Source organism: Chlorocebus sabaeus, chromosome 13 (genome assembly GCF_047675955.1).
Source record: "Chlorocebus sabaeus isolate Y175 chromosome 13, mChlSab1.0.hap1, whole genome shotgun sequence".
In the NCBI taxonomy this organism is placed as follows: Eukaryota; Metazoa; Chordata; class Mammalia; order Primates; family Cercopithecidae; genus Chlorocebus; species Chlorocebus sabaeus.
Window position 1 is genome coordinate 99,594,312 of NC_132916.1, and position 22,798 is coordinate 99,617,109.

At 37.8% G+C, this 22,798-nt stretch overlaps 1 protein-coding gene across 2 annotated transcripts in view; it reads left to right on the forward strand.

The window, feature by feature from the left end:
* The window catches only part of IMPG1 (interphotoreceptor matrix proteoglycan 1), a 146,892-nt gene that overhangs the window by 46,057 nt on the left and 78,037 nt on the right, over nucleotides 1-22,798 (forward strand). For both annotated transcript variants that reach the window (XM_008006410.3, XM_038002172.2), the window contains 8 exons: nucleotides 2,605-2,669; nucleotides 5,644-5,747; nucleotides 7,311-7,451; nucleotides 14,625-14,683; nucleotides 18,340-18,360; nucleotides 20,115-20,362; nucleotides 21,702-21,778; nucleotides 22,665-22,743. In XM_008006410.3, the coding sequence (XP_008004601.3) occupies nucleotides 2,605-2,669; nucleotides 5,644-5,747; nucleotides 7,311-7,451; nucleotides 14,625-14,683; nucleotides 18,340-18,360; nucleotides 20,115-20,362; nucleotides 21,702-21,778; nucleotides 22,665-22,743 (794 nt within the window). The remainder of the gene's footprint in view (nucleotides 1-2,604; nucleotides 2,670-5,643; nucleotides 5,748-7,310; nucleotides 7,452-14,624; nucleotides 14,684-18,339; nucleotides 18,361-20,114; nucleotides 20,363-21,701; nucleotides 21,779-22,664; nucleotides 22,744-22,798) is intronic.

The following is a 22,798-nucleotide window of genomic DNA, read 5'->3' on the forward strand; positions in this document are numbered from 1 at the left end:
AACTGAAGTTTGATTTTGGATAGCCTTTTAAATATGTTTAAAGCACTTGATATTATGAAATGTAATTCCAGATTGCCATAAATTATTTATTGTGCCAAAATGATGACTCAGAAATCTTAAAGAAGCAAAAACCTTTTATAACTCTTTACAAATTTTGCCAAAGAGCAGATTAGGGCCTGAAGAAAATTTTGTTATGGTTTTATCTCAATGCTCAATTTACAGGAAAAACCACATAATACCTTTTGTTTGAATTTAGTCAATATGTTCACACAAAAACTCTTCTGAAAGAGTAATTTCCACAATTCTTCCAGCACTTCTTTGAACCTTCAGCCTTTTTCCATCTAATTTAATACAATCCTTTAACCCTATGCCAAAGTTTACATTTCCATGCCTTCTTATAACCTTTTACTATAAAAACACATTTTACTGTTCTTACACCCCTTGCATGTCAATCTGTTTTCAGTAATTTCAATTACATGTTATATTGTTAACTCCCAACAATTTTTAACTTTAAGATAAAACCTGGTAAGTTACTTTAATTGTGTGCTAACTGCAGCAGAGGTTTGCCTTTTTAGTTAAGGGTGTAATTAGTTCCATATGTCCCCAGGCCTTACGAAGCCAACAAGACAGTTCTCAAAACCCAAAAAGCAGTTTATAACCTCAAAACACTTAGCAAACCTGGCATCTGACCTGCATAGTTTAGTTCACCTATTTACATTTTAATGACACCTTCATTTTACCAATAATCTTTATGGTTGTTTTTATTTCTTAAAGATTAAAGTCACATGCACTGAAAGGTACCACAGCTTTTAACTTTCCTTAAAAAAAGTTAGATCCAAGTGCTTGTCTTTCTTTAGGCCAAATTAATTAGAGCTCTTTGACAGACATTACATACAGTACACACACAGACAGGCAGAAGAAACACCAGTCATTTAAGAGACTGATTTAGAAAAACATTCAAATATCAAACCAGAAAGGGCTCATCCCCTAAGGCAGGATTACTAAACAAAGTCTTGCCACTGGAATTACAAGCCACGCTCTCAAGATGTATAACACGATGGAGGCTTGATTTCACAACCAAAACTTTGCAGAGAATACAGTGATAGTTGTTGGGGGTGGAGGTCTGGCCTGGTAAAGGGGAATAAGAACTTTAAAGGTTAACTGCAGAAGGGGTGGGGAAGAGTAAAGAAAAGAAAAACGTTTAAAAATGCCTCGAGAAGAAACTCTTATTCTTATGCAAGAGTTCCTCCCCAGGGAAGAAGTTTAATTACTGTCCGATGGAGCTGGACCCCTTGGCTGGGGAAGCAGAAGGCTGCTGCAGTGACACATGGCTAGGAACAAGCCAGCCAGCTGTGTAGGACCCTTAGACCATGTGTCCCAGCCCCAGCAGGGAGGGGAAAGCAGCGGGGAGATGCTGCTCACTGCTCCTTTTTCAACCTCGAGAAAGGAAGGAAAGGGCCATGAAAATGCCCAGGAGCGATGGGGTATGGGGGCATGGTTTCCCCCACCCTCAGAAATCTGAGGATGAAAAGGCTTAGAAGCAACAATGAGAGGTTTTGAGTCCCCATTTCACTCACTGCTTCTCGAGCCCCACATTGGGTGCCAAAAATGTTGCAGGACTTATCCTTAGTTTAGCTAAAGACAAGGTCCTTGTCCCTCCCACAGCCATGACAATTTAGGCTCTCAGATGGCTTGAAGGGTGAGTAAAGCAGGGTTTTACTGGGTGGAAAGGAAGAAAAGGGGGAAAACAGGGACTCTTGCTAGCCCAGAGTCCCTGCTAGAGTGCTTCCCGCATGCAGCTTGAATCTCAGATTCCACACACGAAGAGGAGGGGCCAGGCTCCTCCTGGCTGCAAACTGTGCAAACTTCCCAAGGCTCTATCCCATTGGGCAGGCCGGTTGGAGTTTTGTGGGGGACCCCCTCCCACCTGGCTCTCTCACCACTACTCCTTTCTAAGTAAAGCTTGTTAGAATGGGCCAACATTATACACAAATAACTGTAACACCATGACCTTGGATCTGCTCCTAGAATCTCTTCCACACCATCATTCCATGGCACTGAGAACCTGCCACCAACTTCCTGGCTAGTTACCATTACAGGCAATGGCTGTGCCCAGAATACAGATTTAGTAAACCTGTATTACCCAGAAATCTACCTCTTTCCCATTATTTAACCACGAGAGTTACTTTATTAGATAAGCTTAATGACTCTGAATATACAGGCTTGAGGGTCTGAGATTTTAACAAGAATATTTCAGTCACAGATCATGTGATGTCAAGAACACAGTGTAAGTGCAATGGAACTATAACATTAGGCCCCAAAGACCAGCTTTGCCTACCACAGAACCCCAGAACCACATAAAACCACTCCAGTGGAAAACACTGGAGTCAAACATAATCATTTTGGAGAGTTTTTTGAATTTTTCCTCAATGAAAATATATTCAAAAATTACTTCTGTAATTTAAAACCAGGTAAATCCAGTTTTAAAGTATGGTTTTCCTATAACTTTTAGGTCTACTCAGTATAAGAAATTTAAATGTATATTCTCTACTGTCATCAAGTTGTCTTTCACCACCTCTTCTTTCTTTTCTGTTGCACTAATAGAAAAGATGAAGTATCTACAGAGAAGACATTGGGAGAGCCTAGTGAAACCATTGTGGTTTCAACAGGTAAGCTTAGATCTAATTTCTTTGCTTCTAAACCTTCATTCAAATCATGATAGCATGTTATTTATAAAATAATTTCTAATTGAAGATAATGTTTAAAATGTACTTTGTCAAAGCTAGCTTATATTTCTAACCTTGTAAAATAATTTAAATTTATTGTATAAGACTCGGAAAATACAGAAAAGAATAAAGGTAAAACCAAATCACTCAATATCTTACAGTTTGGAAGCAACCATCATGAACATTTACTATTTTCTGCCTTCTTTCTTCTATTATATACACATGTTACTGAGACTATTTTTACTTAGAGTTTGTGTCATTTTTTCCACTTAACCCGATGTAAAGGATATTTTATAGTTCCACTAAAATTTCTTCAAAATTATCATTTTAATGACTTGCAACATTCTATTGCATCCATACAGATGTCATCAACTTAACCATTGCATCATTGTAACTGACATTACAAATAGTGTTTTAATTAAGATATTTAAACACAAATCTCTGTCAAACCACTAATTTCTAAAAATAGGTTACTAAAACAAACACTATGGATTTTAAGGCTTTTAATAAATTTTGCCAAATTTGTTTTCCAGAAATTTTGTTACAATTTAAATATCCTACTGGCAGAAAAGACCAGAGCCTGTCTCATTACAACACTTATCAATATTGAATATTACTATTTATTCTAGAGTTTGCCAAAAGGCAGAGGAAAATCATTTCTCCTGTGTATATTAGATGTTTGAAATTTCTCTTTCATGTATATTTCTATTGCAGTCTTCCCACTTTCCCATATAATCTAAGAATACTTTTAAATATATACAATAAAACTATTCTCTGGGCATTGTATTCCCCAGTTCATTTGATTTTTAGTAATGTGAATAGGATTTTAAGAAATTAATTTTTGATAACTTAAAATGTAGAAATTGAGAAAATAGATATTTGTAAATAAATGATAATATTAGTTTCCCATTTCTTTCTTTACTGACATTCAGAGTAAGCTGCTGTGCCTATATTTCAGTTTTCTCCTAAGTTCAGCTAATTTATCATTTCTAGACTGACTTGTAGATAATAATAGGACAAGCCTAGTTGAATTTTAATTATAAAATAGTTAGCAGTAAAATGCATTTTTAACAATAAAAAGAAGAACTGCATGGTTAATTCCCACTTATAAACAGCTCAGATTTGACCTGTGACACCTAATATCAAGTCTTATTCAAAAAGGTATTATTTAGAGGAGGAACATACAAACATGTAAAAAGAAGTTTTGTACTGACTTCATTTTAAATGGGAAAACAATCAAAATTAATAAGAGAATTGAAATTTGTATTTCTACTTTAAATTTGTAGTTAGTATACTTTAGCTGATAGAAACTTCTATAATAACAAGATTAGATTTAGTAAGATAAGTTACAATAAGTTAAAATTACCTCTTTCTTATAAATTATTTTTCATTTTTTTAAATAAAAACTTTGAGGGACCAGTGGACAACTGATATAATATAATGTGATATATCACCACCATATATTTGAGTTCTAGCAACTAATGTTTTAGAATTATTTACCCAGTACTTCTGGACACCTGAGGTTGAAGTACACACACAGAACAGTCAAGATTAGATTTTGATTGGGAAATGTTACTGGGTGCCTAGGTGTGAAGGAAGAGTGAGAAACCTCCAAAAGAGGCTGAATGCATTCAAAGGTAAACCCAGGCTACCTAATAATTGCTTTCGGTTGTAATTATGTGAATAATTTATATTTTCAAGGTAATAAAATGGAAGGATAGCCAAATAAAAATTTGTTCTTTTAGGGTACTAGCTAAGCACTTTCTTATTGTAACAAAAATTGTAGCATAAACCAATTATTCATAGAATTACAAAGTTTGAAGACGCCTTACATTGGCAATAGTCTGGTGAAGTCCAGAGCACAGAACACATCCATCCCAATTGCTCACAGCAGGATTCTTCAATGAGGGCAGAAGGGGAAGATGCCAGGGACCACATCCTTTGAGGTTCTGATATGCCACAGGGTATGTACTTTATTAGCCAAAAATCTATCTTGCCTAGATCATTCTGATACCCTCTCTCATGCCCCCACTAGGAAGCACAATTTCACACCCAGTGCAGTTACTTCACAGAGCCTCACAGTGACAAGTGACTACTTGTGACTGCCAATTCCCAGGTACCACATGCTCTTCAGGGAGTAAGGAAAGATCGAATCATTTTTCAGGATATACTGTTTTCTAAAACAAGAATAAACTAAGGCATTCTATGTTTTTGCCTAATTAAGGTTGAAATGGAAAGCTGTTTCTGGCTAAATATAAACCAATTAACAATAACACTATTTTATCTGAGCATTTTTTAAATAGTAATTTATTACAAAATAGAAATGCATTTGTATTACAATAATGCTTTTTTCTTTGCTTGAATAGAACCTAGACTTGCACTCTATGAAGATCTTTAAAAATATCAAAACATTTGCCACATATTTGAAATGGTTTGTGGTGATCTGTTCTAAAAGTGAAATTCATAGCATCTTAATGTTCTTTCATCTCTTGGATTTTCTGATTAAAATATTATGCCTCAATGATTGCTAAAGCAATCTACATTTTAAAGACTTGGGTAGTATTCTAAGAAAACTCTCAGAAGAGCAAATTCAAGGTAAACATCTGCCTATGCGTCCTTTATGTAGTATCAAAAAGAAAAAATTAATCAGGTCTCATCTAGCAAAAGCATTTAACTATAACACATACAGGGGAGCACCAAACTTGGGTCTTTAATAGAAAGAATTAAGAATTTAGAACAGAGTAGGAGTCATATTTTTTCAAGAATGTATTTATGCGATCTTAAAAAGATGACTTCAGAAGGCATCTAACATCTGTAAATTTCAGAATGACAAAAAAGCATATTGAATTTTGACATCATTCTAATTTAAACTCCTCTGTTCTCATTTTTGTGTCCTTAATTTTTTAAATTTTCACAGATGTTGCCAGCGTCTCACTTGGGCCTTTCCCTGTCACTCCTGATGACACCCTCCTCAATGAAATTCTCGATAATGCACTCAACGACACCAAGATGCCTACAACAGTAAGAAGTTCCTAGAGTCGATCTAGCTCTTCATGTGCCTGTTTTTGTTCTTTAGCAAAACAGGAAAAGAGAATGGATAAACTATCCATTCAATAATATTAGTGCTGTATTTTTGTCACTCGGTTAAGAGTCAGTGACTTTGTTCTATTCTTTATTCTGACTTCTTCTTAGGTACTGAAGGGGGAAACATAGATTGAGACCTAGAAGAAAGGGGGAGGAGTTACAATAAACAATTTAATTATAAGCTATGGAGTGCTGGGGCCTTTTTGCCCCAGCACCTAACAAAACTTAAATGTATTGCTGCTTACCAAGTGTTAGAATGAATGAATCAATCAATCACGAAGCTCTTTCGCCACTGAAGTATAATTCTATGTTGACAGTAAGAGTGACGGTTTTGTTCTCAGTCATGTCCAGGATGAATAGGTCAAATAGATATCAAAATGATCAAAATCCTATGTGTAAAACTGGAGAAAAATAAACACAGACATGAGATGACTCATCTGTCATCTCTTTTCTCACAACCCCTATGTCCCATCTTCTTCAAAAGCTAATATAAGTTGCTCTCTCTGATTAAATATCCCCAGAATATTTCATTTCACATACATTTAAATGTTCCATGAAACTTCAAATTTGCCTGACAAAATGGTAAGCTTCTGAAGAATACTGCATGTCAGACTTTTTAGTGTCCCATTGATCCTAGCACCATGCTACACCCATACAGATGCTCAATGTGTGTTTTTTGAATGAATGAAAATCTTTTAAACAAACATCAGAAGTCTTTTAAACGTGGATCCACATCCTCCTTGTGTCCTACTAAAGAGGCTGCAATATTGTCCACGCCCATGGCAGAGGGGAGTTTGTGACAAGAAATGGAGAGGAAATACATCTGCTACCATTTATCCAGTTGAGCTCTGTCCTTCAGGGCAATTTCCATTGACCGTTCTCTTCTTTCAGCTTCAGTAACTCTAATTTCACTATAAGAGACAATGTACGTAACCAGAGATATTCAACTTTCTGCAGATATATTTTTTACTTTTTTAAGAAAACTAACGGACCTTAGTATCTTCTGGGAATCCAAGGTTGAAAACTCTGTCAAACCCAAGTGTGAAACTGAGTTCTGGGCTCGCTCTGTGCCCTGGAAACCCATATGAATTCAGAGCAATGAGAGACCCCTGCTGGTTTCCAGACCAACAGGCAAGAAGGATGTCCCCTTGGCCCTTAGTGATGGAGCCGAGTCCAGATCCTCAGAACTGTGCCTCCGTTCTTAGCCACCTGCTTCCAAAGGTGGCCCAAATACATCATTCTCTCTGAGAGAAATTTCAAACTTTCTCTTGGCTTGATAGTACTTCCTAACTAGTTTCAATATGAAATTTAAGCACAGATATTCTCATTAAACCAGTCTAGTCTCTTCTCTAAGTTCTAGTTAAAAGGATTTTGATTGCAAAACACTTAAGCCTTCATAATCCACTTCTTGAGACAGTATCAACATATATTATCTAAAATAACCATTTATTTGTAGTTTAGGTTAACAGAGTTCTTTTTTCTTTTTTTTTTTTAACTCAGGAAAGAGAAACAGAACTCGCTGTGTCTGAGGAGCAGAGGGTGGAGCTCAGCATCTCTCTGGTAAACCAGAGGTTCAAGGCAGAGCTCGCTGACTCTCAGTCACCATATTACCAGGAGCTAGCAGGAAAGTCCCAACTTCAGGTGAGTAGACCCGGCCGGTACAACCACACCCCAAGCTGTGACTGAGAGGTGGGAGCCAATAGGACATGAACCCTTATGGCGAATAGTTCCAGCTTCTCATGTCATTCATGTTCAACCATTTAAAAGGAAACCAAAATTACAATGGGTCCTAACATGTCAGAACAAATGGATCTCCAGGAAAGTTTTTTATTCCAGCTTTTCTATTCTCGAAACCTGCAGTGGTCCCCACCTGCCCCCTCTATCCACAGTTTCGGTTACCCTGTCAACTATAGTCCAAAAATATTAAATTGAAAATTCCAGAAATAAACAATTCATTAAGAAGGACAATAGTCGCCTAACATAGGTCACAATTTCTATACCATTTACCTTACTTCACCTCATCACATAGGCATTATACTGAGAGAGAGAGAGAGAGAGAGACCACATTCACATAACTTTTCTTGTAGTATATTGTTACAATTGTTCTATTTCATTATTAGTTACTGTTGTAAATCTTTTACTGTGCCTAATTTATAAATTAAACTTTATCATAGGTATGTATGTATGGAAAAAAAATAGTATATATGGGATTAGGTAGTCTCCACAATTTCAGGCATCCATGGGGTCTTAGAATGTACCCTCCACAGAGGATAAAAAGGGACTACTGTGTTTACATTTATATTTTCTTTAAAAATTAATAGGTTTTGCCAACCACGGTGGCTCATGCCTGTAATCCTAGCACTTTGGGAGGCCAAAGCGGGCAGATCAGGAATTCAAGTTCAGCAATTCAAGACCAGCCTGGCCCCTATGTGGCAAAACCCCGTCTCTACAAAAAATACAAAAATTAGCTGGGTGTGGTAGTGGGTGCCTGTAATCCCAGCTACTCGGGAGGCTGAGGCAGGAGAGCTGCTTGAACCCAGGGGGCAGAGGTGGCAGTGAGCCAAGATCGTGCCACTTCACTCCAGCCTGGGTGAAAGAGTGACACTTTGTCTCAAAAAATAAATGAATGAAATTTAAAATAAATAAATAAAAATTAGTAGGTTTTAAAATCTCATTTAACTGAAAGACATTATGCAGATGCTCTATAGCTAGATGACCATTATGGTGATGGTTTCACTGGTATATACTTATAGACAAATTCATCAAGATGTATATGTTAAATATGGACAGCTTTTGATATGTCAATTATACCTCAATAAAGTAGATTTAAATAAAATAAAATGAATATTAGGCACCAAGTAGAAAAGATGCTGGGTTAAAATATAAATTCTTAATTCATAATGCTTTGTCTTTACATAATACTTCTATTTTTACAGTTTGATGCAATTTAAAGACATAATATTTTTCATGGGTGATAAGAGGAAGGCAATTATATTGTCCGTGTCATCAATTAATAAACTGAGGAGCTTTCCCAAGATGCCTCTTCCATCTCTGACCTTTGTTATATCTGTCTGTCCCTAATTAAATTCAAAGGCTCTTCAATTCCCTGCAGGATAAATCCAGCTACTATGCTGAGTGTGGCATCTATATGCCATAATAAGATCTCTGCCTTTTTTTTTTTTTTTTTTTTGAGCCTCACCGTATACCAGTTCCTTATCATCCCCCTCCTTTTCACTCTAGTTTCCAGGAATGCAAACTATTTCCAATTTTTCCGACTGTTTAGCCTTTACATGTGCTGTCTGCTCTGTCTAGCACGCCCTTCCCCAAGTCTTGTTTTACATACTTCAACATGGAAAGTTTCCTCTACCCATTCTGCATCCAGTGTCTCTCCTGGGCTCACTCATTTCTTTCACAACACCCTTTCTTGATATTGCTTGCTTATGTGTCTATGACCTTTGCTGTCTCTATTCCTCCCTCTTCATTCACCCTACTCATCGCCACCAGGCTATGAGCTTCTCCTAGAGAACAGGAGCTGTTCTTTCAATCTGTGATGCCTAACCTTCTAATACAGAGTTTGGGATGCAGTTAACTACTCAGTAATCATTTGTATAAATGCAACTGAAAATAGAAGCATCCATGAGATTATATAACCAAGAACTACATTTGTGGACAACAGGAGTGCACATGAATCTTACTCAGCATGGCCAGGGAACAAACAGGCCCCCTTCTCATACTTGGAGAATTCAAACTTATCTCTTCTCACCCGGAGAGGAGATGAATAAGTGAAACATTCTTAACCTCCAGCCTCTCTCTGCATCAGCATTCAGTCAATAAAATGTAAAGAATTCTTTCTACAAACGTCAAAGTAAAAGAATCAGCATGGGGCATTTATGAACCAGAAAACTACTCAGACATGGATTATTAGACCAAATGAATTAAAGAATAATTTGTTAACAAACTATTTTTCTTTGGAACATCCTTTCTGGCAATTCCTTAATATAGTCAGAATATCTTCAAAGTAGAATAACTGGCCATAGGCTCTTCGATGATCTATTGTCAATTTTCTAAACACCTACAACAATTTGATGTAGAGTAATGCAAATATATTAGGATTTTTTAAAAATCAGAGTTCTAGTCCTGGTTTTGCCAAAAAATAAGCTCTGAGAAATTGGAGATCCCTAGCCTAACTTCCTCACTTAGAAATTGTAGAAGATGACTTCAGAGTTCCTTTCCAAGTCTAAACTGCTCTGTATAGACATAATAGCTAGTACTTCTCTTAATGCTTCACATGTACTAACTCATTTAACTTTTCATTCTATAAGTTAGTAATATTATTTCCTCTTTTTATAAGAGGGAACTGAGGAAAGGAGATTAATATGTCCAACGGTGCCACATTTATTATCTAGCAAAACCAAGATTCCAACCCAGGCAGCCTGGCACCAGAACTCTTGCTCTTAACCACCATGCCATGCCTCCTATTTTTCCCGAATAAATATTTGTGGGAAAGGACTACTGTGTCATCATCAAATGGGCATGTCTTCTGTCTTTTTCTTTTCTTTTTTTTTTTTTTTTTTTTTTTTTTGAGATGGAGTTTAACTCTTGTTGCCCAGGCTGGAGTGCAATGGTGAATCTCAGCTCACTGCAACCTCTGCCTCCTGGGTTCAAGCAATTCTCCTGCCTCAGCCTCCCAAGTAGCTGAAATTACAGGCATGCACCACCACGGCCAGCTAATTTTGTATTTTTAGTAGAGACAGGATTTCACCATGTTGCTTAGGCTGGTCTCGAACTCCTGACCTCAGGTGATCCACCCTCCTCGGCCTCCCAAAGTGCTGGGATTACAGGCGTGAGCCACCACGCCCAGCCAAACAGGCATGTCTTGCTAGCCTCTGAAAAACTTATAAGCCAAAGAAGAGTATGTCCTGCCCAATCTTGTTCCAGAGACCCCTGGCATCAGTCCTGCTGGTTCCGTTTGCGCAGTCGTCACTGATTTTTCTAAGATGGAAACCCTCTGCTTACAGCATCTGTTCCCTCACCAGGCTCCCCAGCAGGGCCCCAACCACCTCACAGCTTGCCATCAGATAACTAATCAGCCCCACCACAGCCCAATGCCTGCATTAGCACAGACATTCGGGCCTAATCAGGAATTAATGGACAGTGCTTTGCAGTAATTTAATTTCCACAATAAACCTAATGAGCAATTTAATACACATGTCAAAAGGAATCATTTAGTTGTTGTCTGAATGCTTTCTCCTGTGCAAACATTCATGAGAACTCAACACGGCTGCCTTTTTATAGCCCAGTTAACATACATTCCAGCAGAATCCCGGAGGCCCCTGTGCATTCAGTATTATTAATAAGGTTAACTGGGCACTTAATTAGCAATTTAGTGGTTAGTGCTCCATGACTAGAAGGTCCCCAGAAGATTATTTGGTAGAATTAACTGAGGCTTTTGTCATCTCCTCCCTAGATGCCTTCCTCACACTCCTAAACAAAGTTGATTCTTAATCAATCCCAGACAGGTTCACAAAGAGGGCATGAACACAAACGATAAATCCCTTCCACCCAAGCCAGTGCCATGGAGCCCTCCTGGAGAGGAGGAGGGCTCTCCCCCGCAGTGCTCCCTGTTGCTGATGCTGCAGCTGCAGACATCTACAGTGCCAGTCCCAGGGTCGATTGACTGTTTTCATGTGTATAACAGCATCTCTGGTATCCTGGAGAAGAAAAATGGATGGTTCAGGATCTGAATCTGTTGCTCCAGAAACTGCAGTTCAGATTTAAATGTTAAATCCCTGGAGCGGTTACTGAAATGGCATGGCAAATTCCCCGTGGTCCCAAAACTGTTTGTCCTAGGAAGCCACAGCAGACATGAAGCATGTACACAGACCTTCCTGCCTGCCCTCAGAATAAAGACTAGCTTTGCAAAACCCAACTTCCTAGATTTCTGTTGAGTCCATGGCAGGTTGTGGGTGGAGACACAGAAACTTGCTCCCCAGGCCTTCTGCTACTGTCCTCTCCAGGGACCCTCCTCCTGTCCTTCCTCCCTCTGAGTTTCAAAAATGACTAACTAAAGACTTGCTCTGCTCTTTCCAGGCTCCATGCCGTGTGCTCACTTAGGGGAGTAAGAGAAAAGTGGGCTCTCAGGAGCTGGTAATCCAGTAGAAGAAGTAGAGAATAAGAAAGTAAATAATACAAATCACTAACTGCCCAGCTGTGTGCCAGGCACTTGTTACTTATTAGTTGTCATTGTTATTCCTTTTTGGGTAAGGAGACCAAGATTCAGAGAGATTGAGCAATAAACTCAGGATCTTGCAGCTAGAAAGTAGCAGAACCAATATTTAAACCCCATCCTGTACAAATAGTTCCTCATCACCCAAAAGCTGAGCTACCTTCATCACTGTGGTTCCAATTATGTTCAGGGAATGAAACTGCTTTTCATATTGTCATAAAACATATATATAATTAGAAGATAAATCAGTCTGCTGGGGGAAAAGAAATCGTACCGCAGTCTAAAGCCCAGTGTAAGTGATTTGGGGATTATCTGTGCATCACTGCTGTAGTCCTTCACACGGATAATGTAGAGCTGGCAGTAATTTTTGATATGGTGACAACACAGTGGAATGATAATGAATTTAGAGAATGAACAGATGCACTCAACTCAATTAAACAAAATTTGCTGAGTCCCTACTATGTGTATGACAATCTGCTAAATAGAAGGAGGGAGGTAAAGAAAAGAATAAACAAGACATGACCAAAGATCATGATCTCAGTGAGGGAAACTGACATGTACCTCACAGACTTTTATGGGGTATACTGCAATAAACTCTAGAATAGCAAAGAGAAGAAATAATTGAACCTGATTTTGGGGCTCTACAAATGCTTTTCAGTACAGAAGATGTCTGAGCTGGCTTTGAAAATGGGTGCAGTGTGGGGAGGAGGGAAAGTTAATAAGCAGAAGGTGGAAAAATTGAAGAGAAAATAATTCATAGGAACCTGAAGAAACAGAAGTGTATATTGTGTATGGGAAGGAGCAGGGGTTAGTTTAGTGTCAGTAAAGGACAAGATATTGGTCAAGGGGATAATGATAGCAGGAAGTGAACGGTAAGGTACCTGAGGGTGGGGTGCAGATTCTGGAGGGTCTTAAATGACACTCTAAACAGTTGGATCTTGTTCAGTGGGTCCAGCAAGGAATTGTTAGTGAAGATTCTTAATAAAAAGGTTAACTTCGAAATAAATGTAGTCAAGGAGATACCTTCTCCTTCCTCCTCTCCCAACACACCCAGAAAACCATTTCTTCTCTGCCCAGTCACACACATAAACCCATTTCAGCAGTGCAGGAGTGGGGATAGGGAGGGTGTGCCAGCCCTGTGAATAAGAACATGGGGAAAACAAAAGACCTTGTGGAATTCAAACCAACCAGAGTCAATGTCTGCATGTGAGGGGTGGGAGGGAAGGTATCTAGGGATGCTGCGCTTTCTAGCATGGAAGACAATCGGGATTCATGACCCCGTCTGAGGCAAAGAGGTTGAGGACATAGGCAGATTTGAGAAGAAGAGAATGGCCCTGGTTTGGGCAGATTCACTTAGTGGCAAATGTTGGGATATTTATGTGGAGAACTCAAGGCTGCGTATCACTGATCAATTAAGCCACGGGAGAAAATGAGATTCCCTGGGGACAAGGATAGGAGAGAGGAGACAGGGAAGAGAGGAAAGGGAAGAGAGGAAAGGGATGGGTGTTTGCTCACCTGTTCAGTCTCACCTTTCACCCTGCTTTCTCTCCCAAACTTCACTACTCAACCACTATCCATTCATCTTAGTCTCTCTTCCCTCCCAGTTTCCAACGGGAAAGCTGGATGGGGCAGTACTTGTCCATGTGACAGTGTCCCCAGAGCCTAGCAGAGCATCTACAGTAGAGCTTCCAGAAGAAAAGAAAAGAGAGAGTGAGTGAAGCAGGGAGGCTGAAGGTGAAAACTCGAAGGCTCCTTATGTTTAAAGTAGAAAGTAAATACAGGAATAGGATGGAGCAAGGAAGATGGAGAGAGTGGTCAGAGAGGTGGAAGAAGAACCAGGAAAGAGCAGGAACACTGTAGATGGGGAACAGAAATTGCCACTGGATTTAGAGAGAGCAGGAGAGACGGTGGCCTGGAGAGAATGGCCAGGCTGTGGTAGCTTAAGGATTAGTTAGTACAGCAATTGTAAAATATTATGATAACAGGCCTCATTAGTAAGGTCGAATTAATTAAGAAAATTTATTGTGAAGTCCATATGAATCTAAGAGTAAATCTAATCTATTAGATTAGAATCTATTTCTACCACTTTGTTTAGGTGCAGCAGCCATTTTGAATGTAATCATCCCTTTCACATTACAGATATTTTCCAAGCCATATCATTAATTCAGAAAATATTGTAGTTAAAATATTATAGCTACCTCTAGTTATAATTATAGTCAGAAAATATTACTGTATGTGTATAAGCAAAACTCCTATCAACAAAAAGTTGCTTTCAAATATCACCTTAAAGCTATTTTATATTTTATTTAAAGTAACCATAAGAGCAAATCAGAACTACCCAGTTACAGCTTTTAAATAAATAGGAAAATACTTGAAATCACTAGGAACAAAGAGTTTGGCCTCTTTAGTTGTTTCAATTTTTCATTTTCATCTGATTAATTTGGAGAGATTTTTTTAAAAAGAAAAAATAATAATTTTCCATTTTCAGCTCTTCCCCTAACTCGTCAAAAGTGTTTAGGTTTTTCAGTTAGGCAAGAACTGACCCAGTAGAACCAAAGAGTATTTTATAAATGTTTTTCTCTCTGCAGATGCAAAAGATATTTAAGAAACTTCCAGGATTCAAAAAAATCCATGTGTTAGGATTTAGGTAAGTAAGAGAATCAAACTCTTCTCAATTTTTAAATTACTTTCTTCCTATCCTTTTTTAAAAGCAATGTCATGAGGATTATAAGGTCCTTTTTCCCCAGTTGTTTAGCTCTGCCAAATCCTGGAAACGGAGTACGTTTCAGATAAAGGAACTGTCTAATTAGAACATGACTCCAGGTGATTCTTAAGGGGTAGCACAGGAGCTGTATTCCTTCCTTCTCCTGGGAATCAGAAATACTGCTCTCTATAGAGAGCTCATCTGCTGTCTTTGGCCATGTGGTTATGAATGAGCTTCTTAGGAAACTACCTCAGTAGAGACAGATGAAAACAAGGTAGCAATTAAGCGCCTTGGTGTCTGATTGCCTGGTTTCCTATGGGATGCTAAATAGCATCACTATTTAAACAAACCATGCTGCCCAAGAGAGATGAGTGAACAATAAAAAGTCATCGCTATCAGGGTAGGAGAGTTGGGAAAATGGGGTGGAAAGGAATAGGAGCATAAGCAAGACATTCTAAAATATACCTTTTATGTCATTTTGACATTTGACTCATAGTACTCTATTACCACTCAAAGATTATTAAATTAAAATTTTAAATAAAAACATAAGATCATAAGACAGTGCCACACTAAAGAGGGGTTAACCATGTTCCCACATCTTTGGCACAAGGAGGGCTGTATCCATCAGTATCACAACACTCTCATGTGGGTTCATGATTGGGGGAAATAATTTTTAAATCTTTTCTTTAAGTTCTCATTTTTCAAAACATCTACAGATGAACTCATAATATGCTATTTTTAAAATGTGCCACAGGGTAAGTGTCAGTCCTGGTATGAGCAGAATGAGATTTCTTGCCCCAAACGAGCTTTGTAAACCAAGGAGAGTGGGCTTCCCCAGGAGTGTTCCGGCTCCTTCCCTGCCTGCTGTCTTAAAGCAAGAAGATGCACAGAGCAAGGGCTCCACAGGCCCAGAAAAAGAAATCGCTTTGCAGGGAGCTCTCTTGGTTTATTTCTTCCAAAGCTATCAGGCCCCTCTGATTTGTATAACTCCAGAGAAAGGAAATACTGAAAAGTGAAAGTTATAAAAGATGAAATACTTAATATCTACCAAAGCAGACTCATTTTTCTTTATTTCCAGATGCTGCTCTGTAGTATTTTCTGTGAAATCAGATGGATTAGAGAAAAATAAAAGTTGATAGAAAAATATTCTGCATAAATGCAGACATTTTCTGAATAAACCACTGCAGTAGAAGAACAAATTTTTAATTTAAAGCTGAAGGAAATGATGGGAACAGTTCTTTTGGTGAATATTAAAATGCTCATTATCCACCTCCCTTCAATAAATGAAAAACAAGTATTTAAACAATGTGTTTTAGAAGTAAACCAAAATGTTAGATGTTGAAATTTTGCAAGGTAAATATTTTAAAGATATATCCCTTGACAATGAATTTTTACCAAGTGCTTATCTTTGTAAGGATTTATTATTATTTCTGCCAAAGATGCTTACAAAGTAAGTTTGATCACATTTTCCCAGTGATTTCCGTGATGACATGAAGATTTAGTCCACCGTAAAATATTTTGGCCCTTGAATACAATAAATAATATGCTCATGACAGTGGCAAAATTGTAATCATTAATAATGATGCTCACAATATTATAAAGTAAACATATTATTAAGGAAATTGCTTTTTTGTGGGCCAGATTCCTGAAGAAGACCAAAAACCCTGTGAGTCTCCTGGTACTGACTTTCCTCTAGCTCATTTGTATAAAGGTTGATTTACAATTTAACAAGTACTTTTTTATCAGTGACTTCACTGAATTCAACGTGACTGGGAAGTAGCTAGAACGTATCATTAACACAATTATGAGGATGAACAATGAAAATTCCACTTTAAATATTGCTTTATCTCTCAGCAAAGGCAGAAAACTATTAACAATCATGCAGTCTTGTTGGAGAGTATACTCCTTCAAATACTTGTGCACAAATGTTCAAAGCCACTTTATTCTTAATAACCAAGACCTGGAAATAACCCAAATGTCTATCAACAGGGCAACAAATTGTCACATATTCTTACCATAGACAACTTCTCAACAAAGAAATGAACTGTTGGAATACACAACAACATGGGTTCATCTCAAAATAACTATGTTGAGTGAAAGAAGCCAAACAAAAGTACATCATTATTTTATTTATAATAGACTCTAGAAAATGCAAACCAATTTACAGTAACAGGAAACAGATCAGCAGTTGCTTAGGAAGGTGAGGCAGATAGGGATAGGAGGGGAAGAATGGCACAGTAGGATGAGTAAGCTTTGCGGATGATGAATATGCTCACTATCTTGATTGTGGTAATGGTTTGATAGGTGTATGGCATCAAAATTCTTGGATTGTATACCATTAATATGTCCCATTCGTTTATCACAATACCTCAATGAAACAATTATTTAAAAATTAACAGGACTAGGGTCTTGACCCAGGAAGCCTGGCCTCTTTACAGAACCACGTGGATTACAAACTATTGCTGAAAACAAGCAAGAGGCAGGATGAATGTCTGGTTGGTAGAAAAGGAGATCTCACCCCATACAGCAGCACTAGTTAGATAGTCATAGGTTCTTCCTTGCCTCCACAGAAGGAGGGTTGTGGTATGCCTGTAGCAGGTACATTTCAGTCACATTACATCTGGGGATGCAAGTTCGATTAGTTCAGATAGTCCAGGCAGAAAGGGCAACAACGCCAATCCTATCACATGTGTAGAGTGTCTTTGGCAGCAACTACCATTTGAAATGCAAAAGGAGAAAGCTGGACATAGCTACAAAATTGAATTCACACGTATGTCCAAAGGAGTCCAAAATGCTTTCATCAGTTTGGTGAGTAAATGGTCCTTTTTCATGCACAAGCAGGTGGTAGCATGGAAAAATGAGCCAGGCTTGCGGTCAGGAAAGCCAGGGTTTCAACCCTGCAATTCCCCTTTGACACCTCCTTCTATGTGCCTGTTCCCTTTTCTGTGAAGCTGGGATTACATTGCTGAAAAGATTAAATGAGAATGCATGTAAACGTTCCGGTACAGACCACTCACCCAGTAAACAAGTGTTAGTTTTTCTTGCAAGCTGTCCCATGGTGAATTGGACCAATCCCTCAAAGCTTACTGATTACAACAATTCAAAAAATAATCACTCAAGAAAACACCAGTTCCATGGTTTTGCCTCAGATAAATTATCCTCAAGAATAAACTAATCATTTAATGCCAGTAAGAACTGAGAAATCCATTTACAAAGTACTTTTTAAAAATGTTCCTGCACCAGCACCACCCAAAATGTAAAACATATAGGATAGATTTCCAGCCTCTTTAGTTGGAATATGAAGACATTAAGGAATTTAAGAAGACCAAAGTACAGATAATCTTTGAACTAAGGCTCAAATCCTAATCAGAAACATATAATGATGTTTACTTCCTTAGATTCATATCGCTCTCAAAGTTTCCATTCAAATTCTGATGGCAGTTTATATGTTTCCTTCAAAGCTCTGGGCAAACATAAGAGACAATGGAAGGAAATTTTTTTTCTTTTGTATATAAAATAATTCATTGAATGTCGTCTCAATAAATGTCATTAAATTTTTTTCTCTTTTTCATGTTTCCATTGTGCATGATGAAATGAAGACCAAAGAAAGAAAAAGATGGGTAATTTGGACTTTTTTTATGTTTTGAAATATAGTACATTTCCCCCTCCCCCAAATTTATATACGGATTTTGCACAAATAATTTTTACATATAATGTCTGGGATAAGCCCATTACTTTTTGATGGTTTCTTATTTGAATGGAAGTAATTGAACAATTACCCAGTAAAAGAGTTAAAGAAAAAAACTCTCTAATCAAAGTCACTATGTGATATATAGGTATACATTTCCTTGGTCAACTGAACAGGATTTTATCATACTCAAGGTATAGTTAGAAAATAAAAACACATTTCTGTGCTGCAAGCATACTTTATTTCTTAAATGCCATTTGTATTGGGCAGTTGTCTATATGAAAGCACACATATACGTGGAATCAACCGAAGTCTGGGATAAAACAGAGAAACTAATTTGCTCCTTTCCAAGGTCAATGTGAACTGAGAAAAGGGCCCACTATACCTTGGAGAGCTCAGTAATAAGAATCCAGCTTTGGCTCTGTAATTGACTAGTGAAATAACAAACAATAGACTCTAAATGATTGTATGGTCTGAAAAACCACCAAGAATATACATGATCAGTTTCTGTGGCCTTAAAACACTTCCACATCACTCTGTATAGATTTATGACATGAACTAAAGGTTAATCCTGATTCCTGAGGGGAGAGACATAAAGAATCCTGTTTCATTTTTGCATGCAAAAAAGCTTTGAGTTAATGAATATATAATAAATACAGCTACCTATGTACTGCTTATCTTTCTCTTTTCTCACACCTTCCTTCTAAGATGTTATTTTAAAAGCAGCTTGAGGGAAAAGAGTGTTATGTTTCAATTAAAGTTGTAATTTTTTATTTAAAAAATACTTCTTAGAAAAAAAGTAGAAAAGAAATAGCCTTAAGAACTGAACCTTTGACTTGGTTACTTGGTTACAACATATATATGGGTATATAGAAGGGTAATTTGGACTTTTTTGCATGCATATAGTGTGTGTATATATATACACATACTATTATCCTACTGCTGCTATATCTTACATTGCTATTTCATAGACCTTCCTAAAGGAGGCTATTTGTAGAAGAAAGGGTAATTCGTCCTTCTTCCTGATTGGCACGGCATGACTTATAAGATCACAAAAAATAGTGGTCAATACCAGCAACATTTGACAAAAAACACTTTTTCAAAAAGATCTAGGTGGGCACAGTGGCTCAGGCCTGTAACCCCAGCACTTTGGGAGGCCACAGCAGGCAGATCGCTTGAGCCATGAGTTTGAAACCAGTCTGGACAACATGGCAAGACTCTGTCTCTACAAAAAACTTTAAAATTAGCCCACCTCCTTCCCACATTCCCAGCTATGCTGGGGGATAAGGCAGAAGGATCACCTGAGCCCCAGGACTTCGAGGCTACAGCGAGCCATGATCATGCCAATGCACTCCAGCCTGGGTAACAGAGTGAGACCCTGTCGGAAAAAACAAACAAAAACCTGAAGTAAAAATCTATAGTCACTTGATTCAATTAGTAATCCTTCTTTGTGGTGGACTGAACTCCCTCCTGCCATTCTATTTTAGAACCAAAATATATGTTTGTTCTTTTTTCATATTTTAAGTTTCTGATAAATGTTGAAATGTTTTAAAGTGGGATATTCTCTCAGAGCCCATCAGGAAAGAGGTGGAAGCTATCCTGAAGCTTGGTAGCAATCTAGTGGCTCTCTTTACAAGGCATGTAACAATGGCTTTGGGTGGGGAATGTGTCTTCTGCTATCCACAGCTCAAGCTCCACAGAGATGCAACTTACAGCTATCTTTAAGAGACACAGTGCAGAAGCAAAAAGCCCTGCAAGTGACCTCCCGTCTTTTGATTCCAACAAAATTGAAAGTGAGGAAGTCTATCATGGAACCATGGAGGAGGACAAGCAACCAGAAATTTATCTCACAGCTACAGACCTCAAAAGGCTGATCAGCAAAGCACTAGAGGAAGAGCAATCTTTGGATGTGGGGACAATTCAGTTCACTGATGGTCAGTTAGTGATGGCTTAGTTCTGAGTTTATTCTCATTTTGACAGAAACTAAGAATGTGAATGTCTCATGGAAACTGTCATTTTAACTTGGGTCTTCTAAAGTCAATCATTACTGTGACGGGAACATGTATAGTATCATTTCTAGTTTTTCTCACTCCTTCCTATATCTCATTTGATGTCTTTGGTACCCACTTCTTACCAAGGGCAGTTCTAGGAGAATCCAAGGGTTTCAGTTCAGTTCCAAGTCAACTGTAGACAGCCAGTGCAACCAAGGCAGAGAAGAGAACCCACAGACAGTTCTGTTACCCTGGCACGATCTAAATAGATTCTCTCATCTAGTCAATTGGTCAGATCTCAGCAAGAAACAGATGGCACATTCAAATTAGTATAATTTGAGGAGAGTTTAATAAAGGGACCATTTGTAAAGGTTTGCCGGTACACAAAGAATTAGGAGAGTTCCCTGGGGCTAGAAGCAGCAAGCCTCATTACTATCTCCAGACTTGAAGTGTTGCCTAATGTTGTAAGCCATGCCAAAGACAGAGCACAAGGAACCTTATTGATATAGCCCATATTATTCAACCTTCTGGGGCAGCAAATAGCAGGGAGAGGAGGGGAGAGTGGATCTAAAGAAGTCAACAAGATCATCAGGCACACTCAAGATCCTCAGAGGGAAGTCCTCAGTAGGTTCAGTAAATGGCAAAGTAGATGGACACTGGAAACGCCATTTAGTACAACATGGCACAAAACTGTCATTTTCTGCCAGTTCTGTTTTCTGCCTAAGATAGGCACTCTTAACACTAGAAAATCTCATAAAGCTCTCTTAGGACAAGACTCAGGGCCAGGTAAATTCACAGGCAAGAAAAGGTCCACTTCAGAGCTTCTCAGAGACAACCTGATACTCGGAGCTTCTCTCTTTTGAGCTCTCTGTGGCGTTCTAAGAATCAGGCTTTAGGCTGAAAGTTTGCCACAAATGATCATTGGTTCCAGTGTTTATTCTAATCATTTTGTTTATTATCAGCTTAGTCATATTTTTATCCCCAATGGTCTAGATAGCCTGCTTGGTCCAAATCTATAGAATAAAACTGAACACCCTAAAAATCCACCTTAATAACTATTCTTATCACATAAACATGCAAGATGCACCCTTTGCATCTGTCCTTCAATATATCATTCAGATTAATGACCTTTTTTTCTATGCTTCTGGTTTTCTTAATGATTTGTTGTACTACTCCTTAAGGGTTGGTTATTCTGTATATTTCAACCTGGACTGTTTTATTGCCCCAACCTCAAAAGAAAAAGGAAAGATACACTCCAATCTTGTGATTTTTTTACCCACAGAAATTGCTGGATCACTGCCAGCCTTTGGTCCTGATACCCAATCAGAGCTGCCCACATCTTTTGCTGATATAACAGAGGTGAGTTTGTTGTCCTTTTGTTCTTTAAATAGGAACAAAGTCTCAAAACCTTCCATCAAAGAACAAATCAGCTTAGGAACTGAACAGAGCAAAATCCCCTTTGCAATGCTAATTATATTCTTTTCTGTTTTTTACAAGTAGCACTTGCTTAACCCACTTTCAGTATCTGTATTAATAAAATGTAATACAACTTGCATTTCAAATATCTCAAAGTTCAAAGTTTCCTTCAATTTAGTTAGATTTTTGTTTCAATTAGAATCAGGATGGCCTCTGTTTTTAATGAAACAAACACATTTTCATGAACTGAAAAGAATAATTAAAGCAGAACGTGTTATTTAACTTTGACTTTCAGAAATATGTATAAACACGATCATACTTTATAAATTTGTTTTTATGTCATGTCTTAAGGATTTACCTATGTATTTATTTAAGGGGGTTTGATAAATGCAAATTAATGTCTTTAAAAGTAAATAATAAATTCAGTAATAATTTTTGTATTTAATTTAAACCTATGTTTACTTAATTTATGCCAGAAGTTGTCACTGGTGTGCTCATAAATAGAAGTGCTAAATTAAGCTTTATTCCCTCCTAAAATGAAATAATTCATAACATGATTGACATAAATCAAAGTATCTTAGCTGTTAGTTAAGTCTATTCAGGCAGATTCAGTTATCCAAGAAGCAATAGATCTTATTTTACCACTGTATCAATGGATATTACCCTTTTAGAACATATTTCTGTATCAGAACCTTCCTCCATAGTAGATTCAAGTCAACTACAAAATAGTTTGCTTAAATTTAAAGGAAAATTTTAAAATATGGGTATAGCCCTTCTTATATACATATACATCCTTCTCAACATCTGTCTTGCAAAATTCATTCTTCAGGATGCTACTTTGAGTCCAGAACTTCCTCTTGTTGAACCCCAGCTTGAGATAGTGGACGGAGCAGAGCATGGTCTACCTGGTAAGTTTCTTCTCGCAAAGTCTATGTTGGATGACAACATACTCTTTGATGAATC